At 39.9% G+C, this 18,926-nt stretch overlaps 1 protein-coding gene and 2 pseudogenes across 1 annotated transcript; 1 reads left to right on the top strand and 2 right to left on the bottom strand.

Moving 5' to 3' along the window:
• The window catches only part of LOC129405710 (uncharacterized), a 52,829-nt pseudogene that overhangs the window by 4,554 nt on the left and 29,349 nt on the right, over positions 1 to 18,926 (top strand).
• LOC101542207 (craniofacial development protein 1-like) lies at positions 8,400 to 15,888 on the bottom strand (annotated as a pseudogene).
• Positions 15,921 to 16,853, bottom strand: LOC101541939 (olfactory receptor 8S1-like). The gene has a single exon (XM_012931674.1). The coding sequence runs from the start codon at positions 16,851 to 16,853 to the stop codon at positions 15,921 to 15,923; it is 933 nt and encodes a 310-aa protein (XP_012787128.1).

The raw sequence follows: 18,926 nt of genomic DNA on the forward strand, positions 1-18,926 counted from the left end.
AATAGGGGAATCTCTAGAGCTTCCTGGGAACTGCTCATTTTCTTAGCAAGAAGAATCTCACCCTTCCAGCCCTTTAAGATGGGGTTTTGGGTGGGGCATCCTTTTTAGGGTCCTTTTGCTGGACCAATTCAAAATGGATACAACACAGAAACAGAAAATGCTTCATTCCACTTTTTCCCCCTCAGACCATCTTAACAGAAGATAACTATTAAATTAAAATAATACATTGCTTTAAGTGTTCATCATCTTATTTTCTACTGAAATTAAAATATTAGAAATAAGTTTTTTACCAGTGATTTTTTAAAGTAAGGTATGTCTTAATAAGGATTGTATATTATGTTAATCATGTGTAAAAATCTAAGGCACTCCGAGGGGCGTGTGCATTCACGGGCTCTCCAGGCAGCTCTGTCTCACTGCCCACATTCAGTTCTCAGGAACCGCTGTGTATGGGCTGGATCGGGACGGCCGTTGGCCAAGAGCAGGCGAAGGAAGAACGAGGACCAAGTTGGTTGCTGTTTAGTTACCATTTATTCAATCTTCCATCTTTCTCATCTCCCGCACTCCCAACTCCGTCCTCTCTCTGGATCTACTGCAGCCTCTCTCCATTCTCTTCTCTCTCTCCTCCCTCTTTCTCTCTCCCCCTTGCCCCTATGCTACACACAGCCAGGTAGCAAAATCATTATTAGAGAGCCCTTCCTGAGGCCCAGGCATTCCAAAGCCCTTCCTGACTCTTAAGGTGTTTTTCTCCTTTCCTTACTCCAAGCACTCATTAACATCTTAATACTAGTTATTTTTGTATGGACATAGCAAGAGATACATTGAGGCTTGCAAGGCAGCTCTCCTGGCAACATCTTGCCACAGACTCAGACTACAGCACTCAGGCCAGATTAATCAATCATTTCTCACCCTAGCAGGGTTCAAATCTAGTTATCACTATTTGGATCATGACAACATTTGTGAATTATCAAGCTCTTAACTTATAGTTAAGCATTAGGCACTTTGGCCAGGCCCATCTCCATGCCAGGGTAGCATACAACTCACCGCTTGCCCTGGGTCCGTCTTGTCCCTTGTCGGGACCCTGCTTTTGGGAGTGCTAGGAAGTAAGAGCAGCTGAGGCTTAGCTCGAGAGAACAGATGCCCAGGAGGAAAATATCATGTAGAGTCAAATGACTCCTAGGTTACAAAAGCAAAGCATTTGCTTAGTCTTCCTGTGTCCATACAAAAAGGACATGGATCTGAATAAACTATGCAAAGGACTCAAGGAGAAGAGAAAAACAATATTTACAAGTCAACAGAACACTGAGAAAGAAGCTACAAATAAACACAGAGGAATGGGTGCACTGTATCGGGAGTAACCCAAAAAACCTATACTACCTGAGACTATGTAATCCTATAGTCATGGTGCGTCAGATCTAATGAGAACATCAATAGTTTCAAAAACAACAAGTAGAAATATGTGACTCACATAAATAGGTTTCTGGTATTTGTCCTAGTACAGTTACTAAAAAATTATCTTGTCTTAAATGAAATTAAGGATATATAAATGAGGTCATAAGTGCTGAGGTATAATGTTTATATTTAGCAGAGGTATGTGTCCAAAATTATTACTGAAGTATGTAGCTGAGTGATAAAACAATTACCTTGCTTGTGGGTTGCATACAAGGGTTCAATCCCTGGCACTAATTAAAAGATTTGTTATAATACTGTGTGCTTATCTTCCTTGTGTTGCATAGTTAGGCATGGATAAAATTAGGAATGCATGTTTGGTATAAAATGAATTATCTGCATGTAGAGAATTGAGGACACAGAAAACAAAAACATACCTCATGGTACCAATAACTTTACAGGATTCAAAAAATCCTGTATCCAAGAAGTTATCACTATTCATTGAGTAAATACTTATCTGTTCATTAATGAATCAAACCCACAGGACCACAATAGGAAATACAAATACAATTTAGGGAGTCCTGATATCCAAAACTTTACTCTCTAGTTTTTGGAAAGTGAGGTTGGAAAGTGAAAAGAGGTAGCTTAGAGAACAGAAAAAGTTTTACAAAGATGTTAATCTTTAAGTGACTGGAAAGAATTTGGGAAGTGCTTTCAAAAAAATCATGGGAGATATTGCCATTTTCTTGCATTTTCCGATTACGGAAATTGTTTTTTTTCAGTGCTAGCTTTTATACAGGTGGAAGAAAAAAAACATATTTTGGGTCATCACAATCACGATCATGAAATCCCATTAATCATCAATTTCTCGAGCGGGCTCAGTAACTTTTCATTGTGTCCTTTCCCTGAGATCTTAGAAGTCTATCTAGACTTGGCCCTCCCAATGATGTCACACTGGGGGCTCTTTGAGGGTCAGGGGAATGAGATCCAGCTTATTACTGGATTTAGCATATGAATACACCATGGGAAGCTTGCAAGGCTGTCCCATGTGGGCAGGAAACTCTAAGAAACTTGCCAGTTTCTCCCAGAGGGAGAAGTAGGCTAAGATATTGTGTGGACACACAGCAGCCATGCACTTCTGAGAGCTTGCTTTTAAGTCTCTCTCTGGATGTTGGCTGTTGATGAGATTACACACACCAGGGTTCCTCTGCTGGTACTTTCATGCATGAGGCCCGACCGAACATGTGGAGAGGGGCCTCCAGCATGACTGTAGCTAGGTTCTGGTGGTCTTCGGCTGCCAGGAGCTCTGCTCGGGGTGGGGAGGGAAGCTGGAGCCCATCCCCTCTGAGGGGCCCCGGGGAAGACAGCCAGGCATGCGGGCAAGAGACTCTCTTATTTTGGGTCATAAGTACCAATAATTGAATGAACTAACTGTAGCACTGTAGCACTGTTGTCCTGTTGTTCATAGATTTGCTCGAGGGGGCACCAGTAACATCTCCATTGTGAGACTTGTTTCTGTATTTGGCAAATTGAATACACCACGAGGAGCTTGCCAGGCTCTGCAGTTCGAGGTGGGATACTCTCGGTAGTATCTCTGAGATCTCCGAGAGGGATGGAGGAATCGAACCCGGGTCTGCCGCGTGCAAGGCAGACGACCTACCCGCTGTGCTATCGCTCCAGTCCTATAGGGAAAAATTTCTTTCTGGTTGTAACTCACAATGAGGGCAGGGAAGAATTAGCTATAACTTTCCCTGAAGTTTGTATTGGAGGGTGGGTGGTGCTTGAACTAAACACATAGGTCCTCAGAAATGTTTCCTTGGACTGCTCAGACTGTGCTCAACCAGGTGACCCCTGGTTGTTCTCAAAGGACCATATATGGTCCCAGATATTGAACTGGTTCTATCTCATGTAAGCAAGCGTCTTACCTCCCGAATGACCTCTCTAGATTAGTGCTTTCCTGAAGTTTGAGCATCCATTTATTCATTAGTCACAGTGAAAATATTCTCAAATCCTCAGGAGATGGAATTTGGTGAAAGATTTCTTTCAGGTGGTCTCAGATCCAACTATATGGTATCCCCTCTTACTTTTGTTGGTGAAAGTAGATATTGTGCTCAACATAGCAATAAGAAAGTGAGTCTGAACGCTAACCTTTCAGAAAAGCAGGTTCAGGTCCTACAGTTGTTCATAGGCTGGCTGTGCCTAAGAGCTCAAGAGAAAGATGCAACAATATCTGAATTCCCTAGAGTTAGAGCTTGAAGCCTAAACTGCATGGGCTAATTAGGGAAGTAGAACTTCATAAGAACCATGGGAGACTATCTTAACAGTTGGCTCACAACTCGACTTTGAAATTAAAATCTCACAAAACTCCAGGGCATTGGGATCTTTATTTTCTCTTTTTTCCCCCTCTTTTTTTCTTTACACTTTATTTCTTTGTATTCACTTTTTTCCTTTTCTCTTCTTTTCCTTCCTTCCCCTATCCATCACCACCACTGTCCCTTCCTCCATCCTTTCTCTCATTCCTTCCTTCTCTCATTCCTTCCTTCCTTAATCCCTTCTTCTGCGCTCTCTCTTCTCCATTCCTGCCTCTTTCTTCTATAGACTTTCAAGAGGTAATTATCCACAGGCCTAACACGTAGCTATAAAAATATTAAGACTTGCATTTAACTTTAAATTATGTGAAACTGAAGGTTTTGTGTTAAATGAAATAAAAAAAGAGTGTAAAGATCAAATACCAGATGATCTCAATTATCCTTGCTCTATAAAAACAAAAAAAAACGGATAGATGATACCAAATTAAGAAAGACCCTTGATCTCTGATAACAAAGCTAAGATTTCTGAGTAGGTGGAAAAGGTGTTGGGGTAGAGACTAGGTCTAGAAGTTACATAGACAGTGGTGGAAGGTCTTGCACATTTTGATGATAAGCAATTGTAATTGCTCTACATTAAGGCCATAACATCAACACTTTTATAAGTAGGTTATTTAAACTACCATGAAAACAAAAAAATAAAGATGATATTTAAAATTTGCAAAATGATGATCTAATAAACAAAGACATTGTGAAATAATGTGAAACATTGTGGAAATAATAATAAGTGACCACTTCCCTCCACCATTTCTCTTTATTTTTGTTGATGACTCATGTTTTATCCACAAATTCTCCCACAGTATTTTCTTTCTTTGTCTTTTTTAATTTTTTTGAATCACTGTGAGATAGTTACAAGCTTTCATGTTTCGATAACAATCACACAATGATCAAACACCTATCCCTCCACGATTTCAGCATTGAGAATTCTGTAGCTGTGACTTGCTATTTTATTCTTTAGCTTCTTCAAGTCTATTTGTGTGTATTCACTAGTATTCTGCAATAGTTCTTCTTTGAGTTGCTTGCATTCATCCTTAATTTCCATGGCCATTGTATAAAGTGTTGTTTTGAAGTCTTCTTCCATTGGGATAGAAGATTTAGAGAACTTGAGGACTTATCTAAGTTTAGGCTGAGGGTTTGTCAATGTTATTCATTATTTCAAAGATCCAGATTAATTTGGGGTAGAATGCTTCACGATCTGGACCTCAAAGGTACTCAATGAGATACTTGAAAGGCAACAGATCAAAAATTTAAAATGGGACTACATAAAATGAAATCACTCCTGTATGGCAAAAGAAACACGAACTAAAACTAAAGGACAGTAACAGGATTAGAGAAAGTATTTGTGGTCAATACATCAGAAAAATGGTTGATATTCAGGATGTGTAAAGTATTCAAAAAGATAAGCAATGAAAAATCCAAAGATCCTATCAAAAAGGAGGACAAAATGAACAGGGATTTCTCTGAGCGAGACCAACAGATGGCCAACAGGCAAATGAAACAAGTACTCACCATCACGTATTACTAAGGAATTCTAAATCAAGATGACAATGAGATATCTCACATCAATGAGACTAGCACATATCAAAAATAATGGGGAAAATCTGTATTGGACTAATTGTGGTAAAAAGAGCACTTTTACCCACTGCGAGTGTGAATGTTTCTGATTCAACACTTATGAAAAATAGTGTGGAGACTTCACAATCAACGAAAAATTGAGCTGCCTCATCCAATGACTTTAAATACCACATAAAAGTGACATCATTCTGTTTTTTCTTTCTGTCTTACTTAATTTAACATGGTATCAAAATTTTCATCCATGTTGCAGCAAATTGCATGAATTGATTATTCCTTAAGCTGCATATTGTATTGCACTATGTATATATGTTATATACATGTCACTGTATCACTGTATCACTGTCATCCCATTGTTCATCTATTGTCTCGAGCAGGCACACGCAACGTCTCTATTACACTCAACCCTGAAATTTTAGCAGCCTCTCCTTACTCGTCTTCCCCAATGATTGGAGGCTCTTTCAGTGTCAGAAGAATGAGGCCTATCCTTACTGTCTTTGGCATATCAAATAAATACACCACAGGGGGCTTGCCAGTCTCTGCTGTATGGGCGGGATACTCTCAGTAGCTTACCAGGCTCTCCGAGAGGTATGTATATATCTCTTACTGTATTTGGGGTATGAATACACCATGCAGAGCTCGCCAGGCTCTCCCGGACGAGCAATAGACTCTCTCTAGTTTGGCAGGTTCTCCAAGAGGGAGAATTAAGCTATTAAAGGTCGGCGGCAGCAATTCGGCCATTCTCTTCCGGGAGCTTGGTTTTATTGTCTCTGAATGTTGGCCGTTGCTGGGATTACACGGCACCAGGGGCAGTTTCTGGGTGTGACTGCCAAGCTATTGGAAAATGGGGGATCTGGGTGGAAGAGACCAACTCCCCATCCAAGCAGCATTGGAGATCTCAGCCCCGAGACCCACACATCTGGGTTGCTCTGCCGGTTCCTTCATGTGTGAGGCTAGTCTGAATGTGTGAAGAGTGGCCTTGAGCATGACTGTGGCAGGTTCCACAGATCTTCAATTTTAGAGGCTCTACTCAGGGCATGGAGGGAAACGCAACCAGTCCTCTCCGAGGGGCCCAGGTGAAGACAATCAGGTGGGGTGGGCGGCAAGAGACTCTGTGCCACTCTCTTCCGGGAGCTTGGTTTTATAGTCTCTGGATGTTGGCCATTTATGGGATTATACGGCACCGGGGGCAGTTTATATACATATAACCATATATATGCATACATATATATCATATACACATAATATGCTATGGGGGACATAAGAAATATTCTTCACATCACATTTCCTAACTTTAGAAACTAGTGATTGGAACTTGTTTTCTATGCTTTGTCTTAACACTCTTATCTTTTGTTGGATATTTTGTCTATGGGCAATTTTTCTCCTGGCAAGAAACTAAGAGTCTTCCTGCTGATTACTTTGTCCAAAGGTTCCTCCAGACAAGATTTCAAAATAAATCTTGGGTGTAAAATTAAAGCAGTTTATCAAGAATATATTGTCTATGCATTTGGTTTTTCAACCCTGTTGACTCTGCCCCCTCTCCACTGTATTATTAGTTTTTAGTAGTTGTCAAATTATTATTACACTGTATAAATACACTCTCTTGCCCGCATGCCTGTCTGTCTTCCCCGGGGCCCCTCAGAGGGGATGGGCTTCAGCTTCCCTCCCCACCCCAAGCAGAACTCCCAGCAACCAAAGATCACCGAACCTAGCTACAGCCATGCTGGAGGCCCCTCTCCACATGTTTGGACAGGCCTCATGAATGAAGGTACCAGCAGAGGAACCCAGGTGTGTGTAATCTCACCAACAGCCAACATCCAGAGAGAGACTTAAAAGCAAGCTCTCAGAAATGCACAGCCGCTTTGCGGCCGCGCAATATCTTAGCCTACTTCTCCCTCTGGGAGAAACTGGCAAGTTTCTTAGAGTTTCCTGCCCACATGGGACAGCCTTGCAAGCTTCTCATGGTATATTCTTATGCAAAATCCAGTAACAAGCTGGATCTCGTTACCCTGACCCTGAAGAACCCCCAGTGTGACATCGTAAGGAGGGCAGAGTCGAAATAGACTTCTAAGATCTCAGGGAAAGAATGAAATGAGATATTACTGGATCCACCCGAGAAATTGGTGGTTAATGGGACTTCGTGATTTCGTGATATATACTGTATACATATGTATACATATATACAACACTATATGTTTCAAAAGTGATTTATATAATGATATGCCTTGTTGCATGAACATTCGTTCAGTCCGAGACACAGAGACAAGGAATGTGAGAGAAATTATTATATTTCATGGAGGGCCACTGGACTCACTCTGATCCTGTGACAAAAGGCAGAGTCTCCTTTTATTGATTATCGTAACTCTAAAGGGCGCAATATAGTGATGCCATCAAAAGAATTTACATAAAAAACATTGAGGCATCAAAACATGCGTTGTTTTCAGAAAAAGATACAAAACCAAAACCGAAACCAAAACATTTCTTGGGCTCTCCATCATTCTGATATGGCATCCATCATTCTGACTATGATACGTCTTAGTATCTCTTTGTTAGGGTCTCTTTTAGCTGGCACCCTTCAGGCTCCTTGGATCTGGATACCCGCATTTTCTAGCTCTGGGAACTTCTCAGCAATACTATCTTTAACTGTGGCTCTTTCATTGGGGTTGCTTTCTTGCCTTTCCGGTACTCTGATGAGTCTTATGTTGTTCCTCTTGAGATCATCCCATAGGACTCTACTTCACCCTAGAGCTATTTTGAGGTCTTTTGTCGCTGTTTGTTGTTGCCTGTAAGCTTTTTGCAGCTCATCTTCAAGCTCACTGATTCTGTCCTCTGCTGTAGACATTCTACTGTTGAGGGCAACGACTGAGTTTCTTTCTTTCTTTTTTTTTTTTTGGTTTTTACATTTTTAAATTTTTTATGGACAAACTTGTACAGTAAAATGAACAATGAACAAAATCAAGTAGAATCAAGATAAAAAGACAGAAACCCAATGTATAAAACAAGGACCTTGCTGGGCAAGAGCTGGACACCTGCAGCTCCCACCGTCGGCAGGACGGAACCTGGCTGTTAGCCCGCTCACCGCGTCTCCGTCAGGTCTTCATCTTGCTCAGCCTGAGGTTGCGCTCGATTTCAAAGTGCCTGTGATCCACCGGGTCGAGGAAAGCTTTCCGCTCAATGTACCCTTCCTTGCCCTGGTTGTGGATGGCCAGCTCTTCCCGATGCCCTCTTCCTCCTTGAAGCTCTTCCAGTTCAGCTTGGACTTCTCTAGAGTGCTCAGCTTCTGCTTCTTGGCTCCAATTTTCCCCAGAAGGCTGCTCATACCACTTGGTCTTTTTAATCCTGACCCAGCGGGCAGTGACGACAGAGCTTAAGGGACAGAAAGAAGCCTGTGGCTTTTCTATCTCATTTTGCTTGAAGAAGGACTTGGCTTCTTTAGAAGTGGCATCCACTTCCTTCGCCACCCTCACTTCTTCCCCAGCAAAATCAAACACCTTGGTGATTTTAACTTTTTCTGTTTGTTTAGGTTTCTTTAGGTCTTCTGCTTTGACCAATACTTTGCCTGAACTTGTCTCTTCAGTCTCATTTTCTCTTTGACCTTGCGCGCTGGGGGTCACCTTTGGTTTGGGACGACATCGTTGAGAAAGCTGGCCCACAGCTCATCCTCGTTCTTTCTTGCATCGTCTGACCCCGTGCCCTTCTCCTGCTCTTCAGCTGTCTCTTCCTCCTCACTGTTGCTTCCTTCAGATTCCTCACTGGCATCTTCCTCTTCCTCCTCCAGCAAGAGTCCAACTTGTTTTCTCTTTCTGGCTGGAATGCTCTGAGCTTTTCTTTTTTTCCCTTTGGTTTTTTGTGTCTATTCTTCACTGTCCACTTCATCTTCTTTCACTAATTCATTTACATCATCTTCACTATACTCTCCACCCCACGGCACGTAGTCCTCGTCCTCCTCCAACGTGGAGAAATCCTCGGAGATGAATTCCTCCCATGGCGCTGTCCCGTGCCGGTGGCCGAGCCTCGGCGCCCCCCCCCCCCCCAAGCATCAAGGCTTCGAGGCAGCGACCCGGAGCAGCGGCCGAGGGGGCAGCAGTGGCAGCGGCGGCCTGAGTTTCTTATTTCATTTACTGAGTCCTTTATTTGTGACACTTCTTTTTATAGCTTTTTCATTTCTGCTCTCATTTTTTCTTTTATTTTCTTGGCTTCCCATTTCACTATTTCTTTCATGTCTTCCATTACTTTGCTGTATGTCTGTTCCATCGTTACCATGAGTTCATTGAACATCTTCAGCATTTCATCTCTGAATTCTTTTGGAGAGATCGTATTTGTGGGTAGCCCCTGTTGAGGTCTCTGGGATCTTATTAACCTCTCCTCGTGGTCTAAATGCACCAATTAAGAGACACAGAGTGGAAAAATGGATTCAGAAACTGAATTCAAAATTCTGCTGCCTACAGAAACACATCTGAACAGTCAGAGTAAACACAGACTCAAAGTCAAAGGATGGAAAACAGCCCTGTGAGCAAACAACTCCCTCAGAAAAGCCGGGGTGGCCATACTGGTATCCAACAACATAAATTTCAAGTTGAAAAAGATTAGAAGGGAAAGTGAAGGCAATTTTTTATTAATCAATGGATATATACAGCAGGAAGAAATCACACTCCTATGTATATACGCACCTAATGAGGAACCAGATAAATACTTAAAACAACTGCTAGCAGATTTTTAACAAGGACATTGCTAGCAACACAATAGTAGTTGGAGACTTCAATACTGCCCTATCACCTCTAGATAGATCAACAAGATTAAAACTCAGCAAGGACACACTGGCTTTGCAGGAGAAGCTGGCCTCACACGCTGGGGGAAAAGGCAGCTCAGATAGAGAAGAGATCACTAAGTAAAGGGTGCTAGGAGGGCCCACGCAGGATGTAATGTGTGGGCTGAAAGTAGACTATAGACTGAGCATAATAGCCACTTAATACTTTTACTGCAAACCACAACACCCAAAAAGAGAGCAAGAGAGCAAAAGGAAATGCCCTGCCACAGAGCCTGAGTAGAAATAGAAATGCAATCATGTATAATGTTTTATCTCATGGTAATTCAATAAAAAATTCCATATTGGTTTCATTATCACTTCACTAATTTCTGTTTCCCTGATGGTGTATAAGTAACCTCTTCTCTCGGAATAATCTGTAATATTTATTTATTTGTTTGTTTGATAATGGTCATTTTTACACAATAGAATGATATCTTATTGCTGTTTTTGTGTGTGGTGTTTTGCTTTGGGGCCATGTTCAATGGTGCTCAGGTCTTACTCCTGGCTCTGCTCTCAGGGATCACTCCTGGTGGGGCTGAGGACACCATAATATATCTGTTGTACTTATTGTTGTTTTGATATGCATTTGGTGGCTTACCTGTTAGAAATCTGCAGGACTCTATCCAATTCTATTTTGAGTATTGACCTTTGCTTTAATGATGGAGCAGTGTTGGAAAGACTCCTCTATCTGGCCATCTTCACCCTGTTTTCCCTCATTTTGTTCTATTTACCTATTTCTCATTGATGGGGTAAGTTTCACCCAGATTATGAAGTGTGATTTTCTTTACTCGAAATCCATCAATTTAAAGGTTGAGTTTCTGTGTAAACACACAAAAAAGAAAAGAGGGGAGAGGAGGGCACCGCACCGGGCACAGGACAGCAGTGCTCTATCTCTCCCACCGCCCACGTTCGGTAGTCTCCAGTCGCTTCCCCTATCCCGGGGAGGTTGATGGTGATGATGAGGGAGGCGAAGGAAGGAACAGAGCCAGGTTGGTTGGTCTCAGTTGCAGTTTATCCCATTCCCATCTCCATTCTCCTCTGAATCTCCTCCTGCTTCTTCCTCCCCCATGCTACTTCATTCTCCTTCTCCTCTGCATCTGCATCTGGATCTGGCTTCTTCAGATCTGGCACTGGGACTGGCCGCCCGCCCACTCTTTCAGCCTAGTTAAATCCCCCAGCATGAGGGGTTGGGGCTTACACATAGGTGTGGTCACAATCAATAGGGTTAAAGTTCTTTCCCTCAGGGGATGCTTCTTCTAGGACAGATTCTCTTTCACCAGGATGACCCACCCAAGAGCAGAATCCCATCGGTGTGTTTCTCCTCTCCTTGTCCAACTAACATATAAGTATTCATAATATTAATCATTTTGTATGGACATAGCAAGAAATGCATTAAACTTATAGAATACATGTCCTGGAGTCATCTCGATCTCAGACTGCAGTGCGCAGGCCAGATTAGTCTTTCCTATCCCTAGCAGGGTCCTAGTCTCGTCTTTGCTTTTGGATCATGACATGATATGTCCATGACCAAGCTCTTAACTTATAGTTAAGCATTAGGCACTTTAGCCAGGCCATCTCGATGCCAGGGTAGCACATAACACACCGCTTGCCCTGGGTCCGTCCAGTCCCTCGTTGGGACCCTGCTTTTGGGGGTGCTAGGAATTAAGGGCAGCTGAGGCATAAGTCGAGAAAGCAGATGCCCGGGAGTGAATAATATTCGAAGCCAATTAAATCCCATGTTACCAAAGCATATTAACAACTGTCTTTCTTTGTCCATACAAAAAGAACATTGCTCTAAAGTAAACTATTCAAAAGACATAAGAGAGGAAAAAGAGAATATTAACTTATAATATAAGTTCAATGTCCTAGAAAGGTCTGATCTTACAAAATAACAGAGAGTCTGATTAGAGGGAAAGGTGATTAACTGGTTGGGGAAGAGAGCATAGAAGTGATTACAAATAGACAAAGGAATGGGAGTGACTCAGGAGCACCTTGATGGGCGTGACCCGATATACCTAAGCTCCTTGTGGAAAGGAGAACAGGACATACCAATGTTGTCTAAAAATGTTTAGAGATTATAACCAGATAAGCCCAAACTCTGTGGCAAAGGAGTAAGGACAAACCAATGATATCCTACAAGTTTAGAAATGTAAATTTCATTTCTACTATACCTTTTTGCCTCTCCAGGATATATTCCCATGAATGGTATTGCTGGGTCAAATGGGAGCTCAACTTCTAATTTTTTGAGAATTGTCCATATTGTTTTCCAAAAGGGCTGAACAAGTCATTCATTGCAGCACTGTTTACAATAGCCACAATCTGGAAAAATAGGAGTGCCCAAAAACAGATGCCTGGTTAAAGAAACTTTGGTACAACTACACAATGGAATACTATGCAGCTTTTAGAAAAGATGAAGTCATGAAATTTGCAAATAAGTGGATCAACATGGAAAGTATCTTGTTGAGTGAAATGAGTCAGAAAGAAAGAAACAGATATAGAAAGATTGCACTCATATGTGGAATACAAATTTATTTATATTTATATAAATTTATTTATATATTGTAGCAGAGAGATTTGAGCTAGCAATGATGCAAATTCTGGCAGAAATTTCTCTGGACTTTGTTACTAAAATACTAAAAAACAGAAATTGAAAACCTCGCGGCCACTATTGTGGCCACACAACCTCATATCTCTTCATTCTCAGCGATGGAAAACAAATTATCAAATGCTTCCTTTCTAGCAGGTCCGACTTTGGGGTGGGGGGAGAACTCCAAACAATAATAGTGAGTTTTCTGTTGAAATATCCAATGTAATGAAAATAAAGAGAAAGTAAAGTGAAATTTATCAGCTACACAGGCAGGCGGGGTGGGGGGCGGGGGGTTAGGGAGGTGGGGGGAGGTATAATGTGATTCTTGGTTGTGGAATATGTGCACTGGTGAAAGGATAGTGTTTGAGCATTGTGTAACAGACTTAAGCCTGAAAGCTTTGTAACTTTCCACATGGTGATTCAATAAAAAATATATATAAAATAAAAAATAAAAATAAAAAAAGGTTGAGTTTATCCAAAACACCCTCACAGAAATATCTAGAATAGAAAGATACATACAAAATCAATCTGAGGAGCCATACAAAGTCACATATAAAATTTACTATCACAGAGAAGCAGAGTGAAAACTGAGAAATGTCTTATGTACAATGAAATATTTAAAATATGTTTTAGGTAAAATTTAATTTTGGAAGACTAGTTTTTGCAGTATAGGAAAATTATACATAGGATAGCTTGTTTTTTAAAAAAAATTTTTATTTATTTTTGAAAATGAATCACAGTGAGATAGAGTTACAAAATTGTTCATGACTGGAATTCAATCATACAATGTTCCAATAAGAGTCCCTTCACCAAAGTAAATTTCCCACCACCTATATCCTTAGTTTCCTTCTAGCACCTCCCAGACACCCCCTCACCCTGCACACACACACACACATACACACAACTCTATGGCAGGGACTTTCTCTCTCACCCCTTTTGGGCACTACGGTTTGCAATACAGATACTGAAAGGTTATGATGTATATCCCCTTGCCTACTACTTTCAACACCAGCCCAGTACATGTTTATTATATCTTGTAAGTTTCCCTCTGATTGTGAAAATTTCTCAAAAATGTTTTGATGATTTTAGTTTGATATTTTATATGAACACATTCAATTCTGCTGTATCTGATGTTTTTCTTATTGCCAGATTAGGATTATGGGGTTGGGGGAATGAGAAACAGAGGTGAGAGGGTGTCATAGCAATAATATATTCTATTAACATGATTTTTCATTGTTGATATTTGCCTTGTTCGTCTATCTTAAGTAGCACTTGCCATTTTTAAAACATTTCCCCTCTAAATACTATATGTTTAGAAGGAAATAAGTAAAATTACAATGCATTTCAGTAATGGAAAATTGTGCAATTAATTACTTAAAAGTGAATTTTCTATACACATTATTTGAAAGAGATATTTGTGCTAGGCAAATGCTTTAACCATTGTACTATCTCAAGCCTCTGCAAGTGATATTTGTGTGTTTCCCCCATCCCAAATTTACTTAGTGAATTATTTCTTTTTATTGGCATGTATTGATGAAATTTGATCATAATTTAATGATATATTATTTATTTATTTTTATTAGTGAATCACTGTGAGGGTACAGATACAGATTTATACATTTTTGTGCTCATGTTTCCCCCATACAAAGTTCGAGAACCCATACCTTCACCAGTGCCCATTCTCCACCACCAGTAAACCCAGCATCCCTCCCACCCTCCTCAGTCCCGTCTCCCCCCACCTCACACTGCCACTATGGCAGGGTCTTCCCTTTCGTACTCTCTCTCTGATTAGGTGTTGTGGTTTGCAATAAAGGTGTTGAGTGGCCATTGTGTTCATCTCTAGTCTACATTTCTAACAATGTTTTTTACAAAGGAAAACAAAGTCATGAACTCAGACTATTGAACTGAGTTATGACAGGAGTAGGAACACAAATGCTACAGAAGGTTCATTGGACTTTGGCATAGTAATTTTGGCACTTTGGTGAGAGTCGTGGTATAGTGAGATATGTTTTGAAGAGACATAGAGTTGTATGAGTGGGTAAACAGCATTACCCAAAATAGATAAATGAATGACAACAAATCTTAAAGAGAGAAATACATCAGTATTATGCATCTCTAACATGACAACTTTGAGGCTGAAGTAAAAGTATAGTGGGTAGGATGCTTGCCTTGCACACCACCAAGCTGAGTTCAATCCTTGGCACCGCACATGGTCTCTGAGCCCCACAAGGACTGATCCCTGAATGCAGAGCCAGCACCACCAGGTATGCTCTCTCCACCTTCCCCGAAAAAACAGATCCTCCCCAAACAACATGCACAACTTTGGGTGTCATACATTAAACACTAAACACCTGGTAAATGTTTCCTAAAATAGTATTAATCAATGGAAAGAAAATTTGAAAGGAAAAGAGAAAATTCTCGAGTAACCAAGGAAAATAAAATAGAACAATAGCCATGTAATATGAAGTCATTTCAGAAATGTCAGGTGTAGATTTTCTCTGAAATTTTGAAAAGAAATACAGGCAGTTGTTTTTAAATGTTATCTACCAGCAGATTGTAGACATAAAATTCAAGTCATATCTCCTTTATAAACACAAATATTTTTGAATTTGAACCATTTTTTAAGTGTGCAAGATATCTGCAAAGAAAAGTGACCTTGTGGAGATGCAGATGAAGGGAAACAAAAGGGAAGGGATAAATTGTTTCCTTAACAGAAACTGAAGGTGCTAGGACATAGGGAGGATGAAAGATATGAGTTTCACATTTTTCTAGAGAATGTCTCTTTATGCCCCTCCTACATTTGTACAAACTCCCCCATTTGAGTTCATGATTATCCCAAACTTTTCTTGTAACCCCGAGTCTGAATTTTATCTAATGATCAGAGACCCTAGTTCTTTGATTTCTAGAAAATATTTTTCTCTAACTGATATTCAGAAAGAGTTCAGGTATTCAACAATTTTATTACTACAAATTTCATTGAAAATGTTTCTTAAAAGAGAAATAAGTGACCTTACTTTATTCTTGATCAACTTAAGCATTAGCCAGATTAGCATTTCTTGGCTTTCTCTAACATTTCAAAAAAAAGAGTGTTTTAAACTGTTTGTCATAGAAGCTATAAAATAAAGAATGTGTTTTCTATCTATCATTTACTTATCTAATGAAATTTCCATTTCACAATTTTCCTCTACAAGTTATCTACTGTTTAAAAAAACACACACCTTTTTTGCAACAATTTTTTCAGTGCTTCTTTTACTTCTTTATTCTTCAGGCTGTAGATAAGAGGATTCACTAGGGGAGTGATCACACTGTACTGTATGGAAAAAACTAATTCCAGTGGAGAATTTAAGGTGGGCATGAAATAACGAAGCAGAGCAGATCCATAGAAGAAGCTCACCACAATTAAATGAGAGGAGCAGGTAGAGAAAGCCTTGCTTCTGCCAGTGGCCGATTTGATGCTCAGAATGGTCGAGATAATGTGGGCATAGGAGAAGAAGATCAAGAATAAGGTGCCAGAGGCATGAACAATGGCAGAACATATCAGGACAATAAAGTTGCTCGAAATGTCAGAGCAAGATAGAGAAAATAAGGAAGGCAGCTCACAGCTGAAGTGAGGCAGAGTATGAGCCTCACAGAATTCCAATTTACATGCCATAAGGGTATTAATGAGAGCATCCAGAAAGCCTAGTCCCCAGGAGCCCCATATTAGACCTCCACACAACTGTTTACTCATCACCTGGCTGTAGAGCAATGGGTAGCATATGGCAGCATAACGGTCGTAGGCCATGGCAGAGAGCACAAAGGCTTCAATTCCTACAGCAGAAAATACAAAGAAAGACTGGGCAAGACAATCTTCCAGTGACATAGATTTTGTCTGAGACAGGAGATTCTCCAACATTTTGGGAACTGTGACTGTAGTTAAACAAATATCCAGGAGAGAAAGATGACTGAGGAAGAAGTACATAGGTGTCTGGAGGTGGGGATCTGTTCGAATAACTGTTATCATCATAAAATTTGCCAGCAGTGTCAGGAGGTAAATCCCTAGAAACAGGATAAAGAATGTAACCTGGATGTGAGGGTTAGAGGAGAATCCAAGAAGAATGAATTCTTTTATGGCGCTGTGGTTTCCCAAGACCATGACAGATGTTTCACTGGAATAAAAACAGAAAGAAGAAGGTATTCACCCTCCTTTTGTTCCATCTCAGAAAATAAATCAAACTCTATGTAAACTCATTGGGACTTTTTATTACCCTATACATCTTTCACCTGGGTATGAAACAATCTCCTTTCCCAGCCTCTCAATATATTTTCTCTCATATGATGGTCTAACAGTGCTTTGTTTTAAAAATCAGTTCTCTGTTCTTTCCTTAATATTACATCTTTTTCTTTTCAGATGCTTGGCCTCATGAGTTGTGCTCAAGGTTTATTTCTGGAATCACATCCTATTGATGGTTCAGGGACTGAGGATTGAACCAGGGTCAGCAATAAGCAAGGCAGGCATCCTGCCAGCTATATTATGTATCAGGTACCTGCCTTTTTTCTCTGTCGCTCCCTACCCCAAAATATTCCTGGAGAGCTTCATCTGATTTTCCATTTACTCTGCAATTTATTGGTTGCATCTCCTCAAACTGTTCCTTGTTTTAGCCTGCAAGATTGATGCTCAAATTATACGCAACACACATTCTGGAGAAGTGATTTTAATTTTCTATGGTTTCCTGAGCTACACAATATCTCACTTACCTTATAAAAGTTGGCAATCGTCAGGTATTTGTTAATAAAAACTTGCTATTATTACCTTAGTTTACTCTTTATGTATGTTTATATATTCTGTCGTTTAATTCAAGGGACCATCCTTGAGGCGGTTGTGAAGTGTTTGATGGGAAAAGGAAATAAGGGAAAATATTGCTCAACTGATAATTTTACCAATTTAAATACTCAGAGGATTCATATTTGTTTAGTTCCTCATTTTCAACTGCCAGAACTTGAATCCTATCATAGAACTGATTCTCAGGTCTATGAGGCTATCATGTCAAACTTTTACCCCTAAGCATCTGCCATCATTTTCTCATAATGCTTCTCTTCACCCTGTTCTTCACCCTTTTCCTATATACATCTTCATATTTGTATTGCCTTGTTTTCAGTATATGTGAGCAATATTTTCCCTCTAAGTTGTCTACATATTTATGAACAATAAATTCTGCATTTAGTGCTCTCAAATCTTGGATATACAGAAGAATATGAGGCATATAGTGGTCCTCAAATTTTGTTGAATGCAGAAGGAATAAAGCAAAAATATTGCTTATTTGTGTTTCGTTTAACTAATATTGTTGGGAAGAATTCTGCTTGGAAATAAATATAGCTTTCATTTAAAAATGACTGCGATAAAGAAATTTATATGAGGTGCAAATTGTGTGAAGTTTATAATTTCAACTTTTCTCTACTAATTGGCACCTAAAGATTTCTTCCCCAATGAGCAGTTTATACTATATAATACCAGCTCATTTCTTTACACATTTGTAAAGCTACTTAAAATAGTGAAAGTATTTGTTTATCTATTGCATAATTTTTATCTTTCAGTTTTCTATTTGTCTGGACATATGATATATAAATTATTCACTCCTGTATCCATGCTATCAGTCATTTCTGTCAGCTGTCCTAATTCATTCATTTGCCCATAATTATACTGTATCACTGTATCACTGTCATCCCTTTGCTCATTGATTTGCTCAAGCAGGCACCAGTAACATCTCATTCGTCATTTCGCTTTTGAGTCAGGGGAATGAAGCCCATTATTTTCACTCTTTCTGGTGTATTGAATACACCACGGGTAGCTTGCTCAGGCTCTGCAATGATAATTTTACTAATTCCCTTATTTGTGTAGTTATTCAAAATGCTGTGGATTTGGTTTCTGCAAAGTCTCCTACTTACACCACATCAGGAAACAATCTTGAATCTTGAAATTTCTTTTTGAATACACATATTTGTTGTTTTATCAGTTGCAATACCTATATCCACTAACTTTGATATACAGCTTGATTTATTCCTTCACAAGTTCTCTTTTTGGGGATAGCAATTTTGACCTGAGAATGCAGATTGAATTCACTCTGAATTTCCCAATTTTCATATAGGGAATTTTAGCAGAGGTGCAAATTTTTCTTGCCCAAAGAACACACCATAAAAGACTGCATTCTTTGCTGGCCTAGTCAATGCT

Source organism: Sorex araneus, chromosome 6, assembly GCF_027595985.1.
Source record: "Sorex araneus isolate mSorAra2 chromosome 6, mSorAra2.pri, whole genome shotgun sequence".
In the NCBI taxonomy this organism is placed as follows: Eukaryota; Metazoa; Chordata; class Mammalia; order Eulipotyphla; family Soricidae; genus Sorex; species Sorex araneus.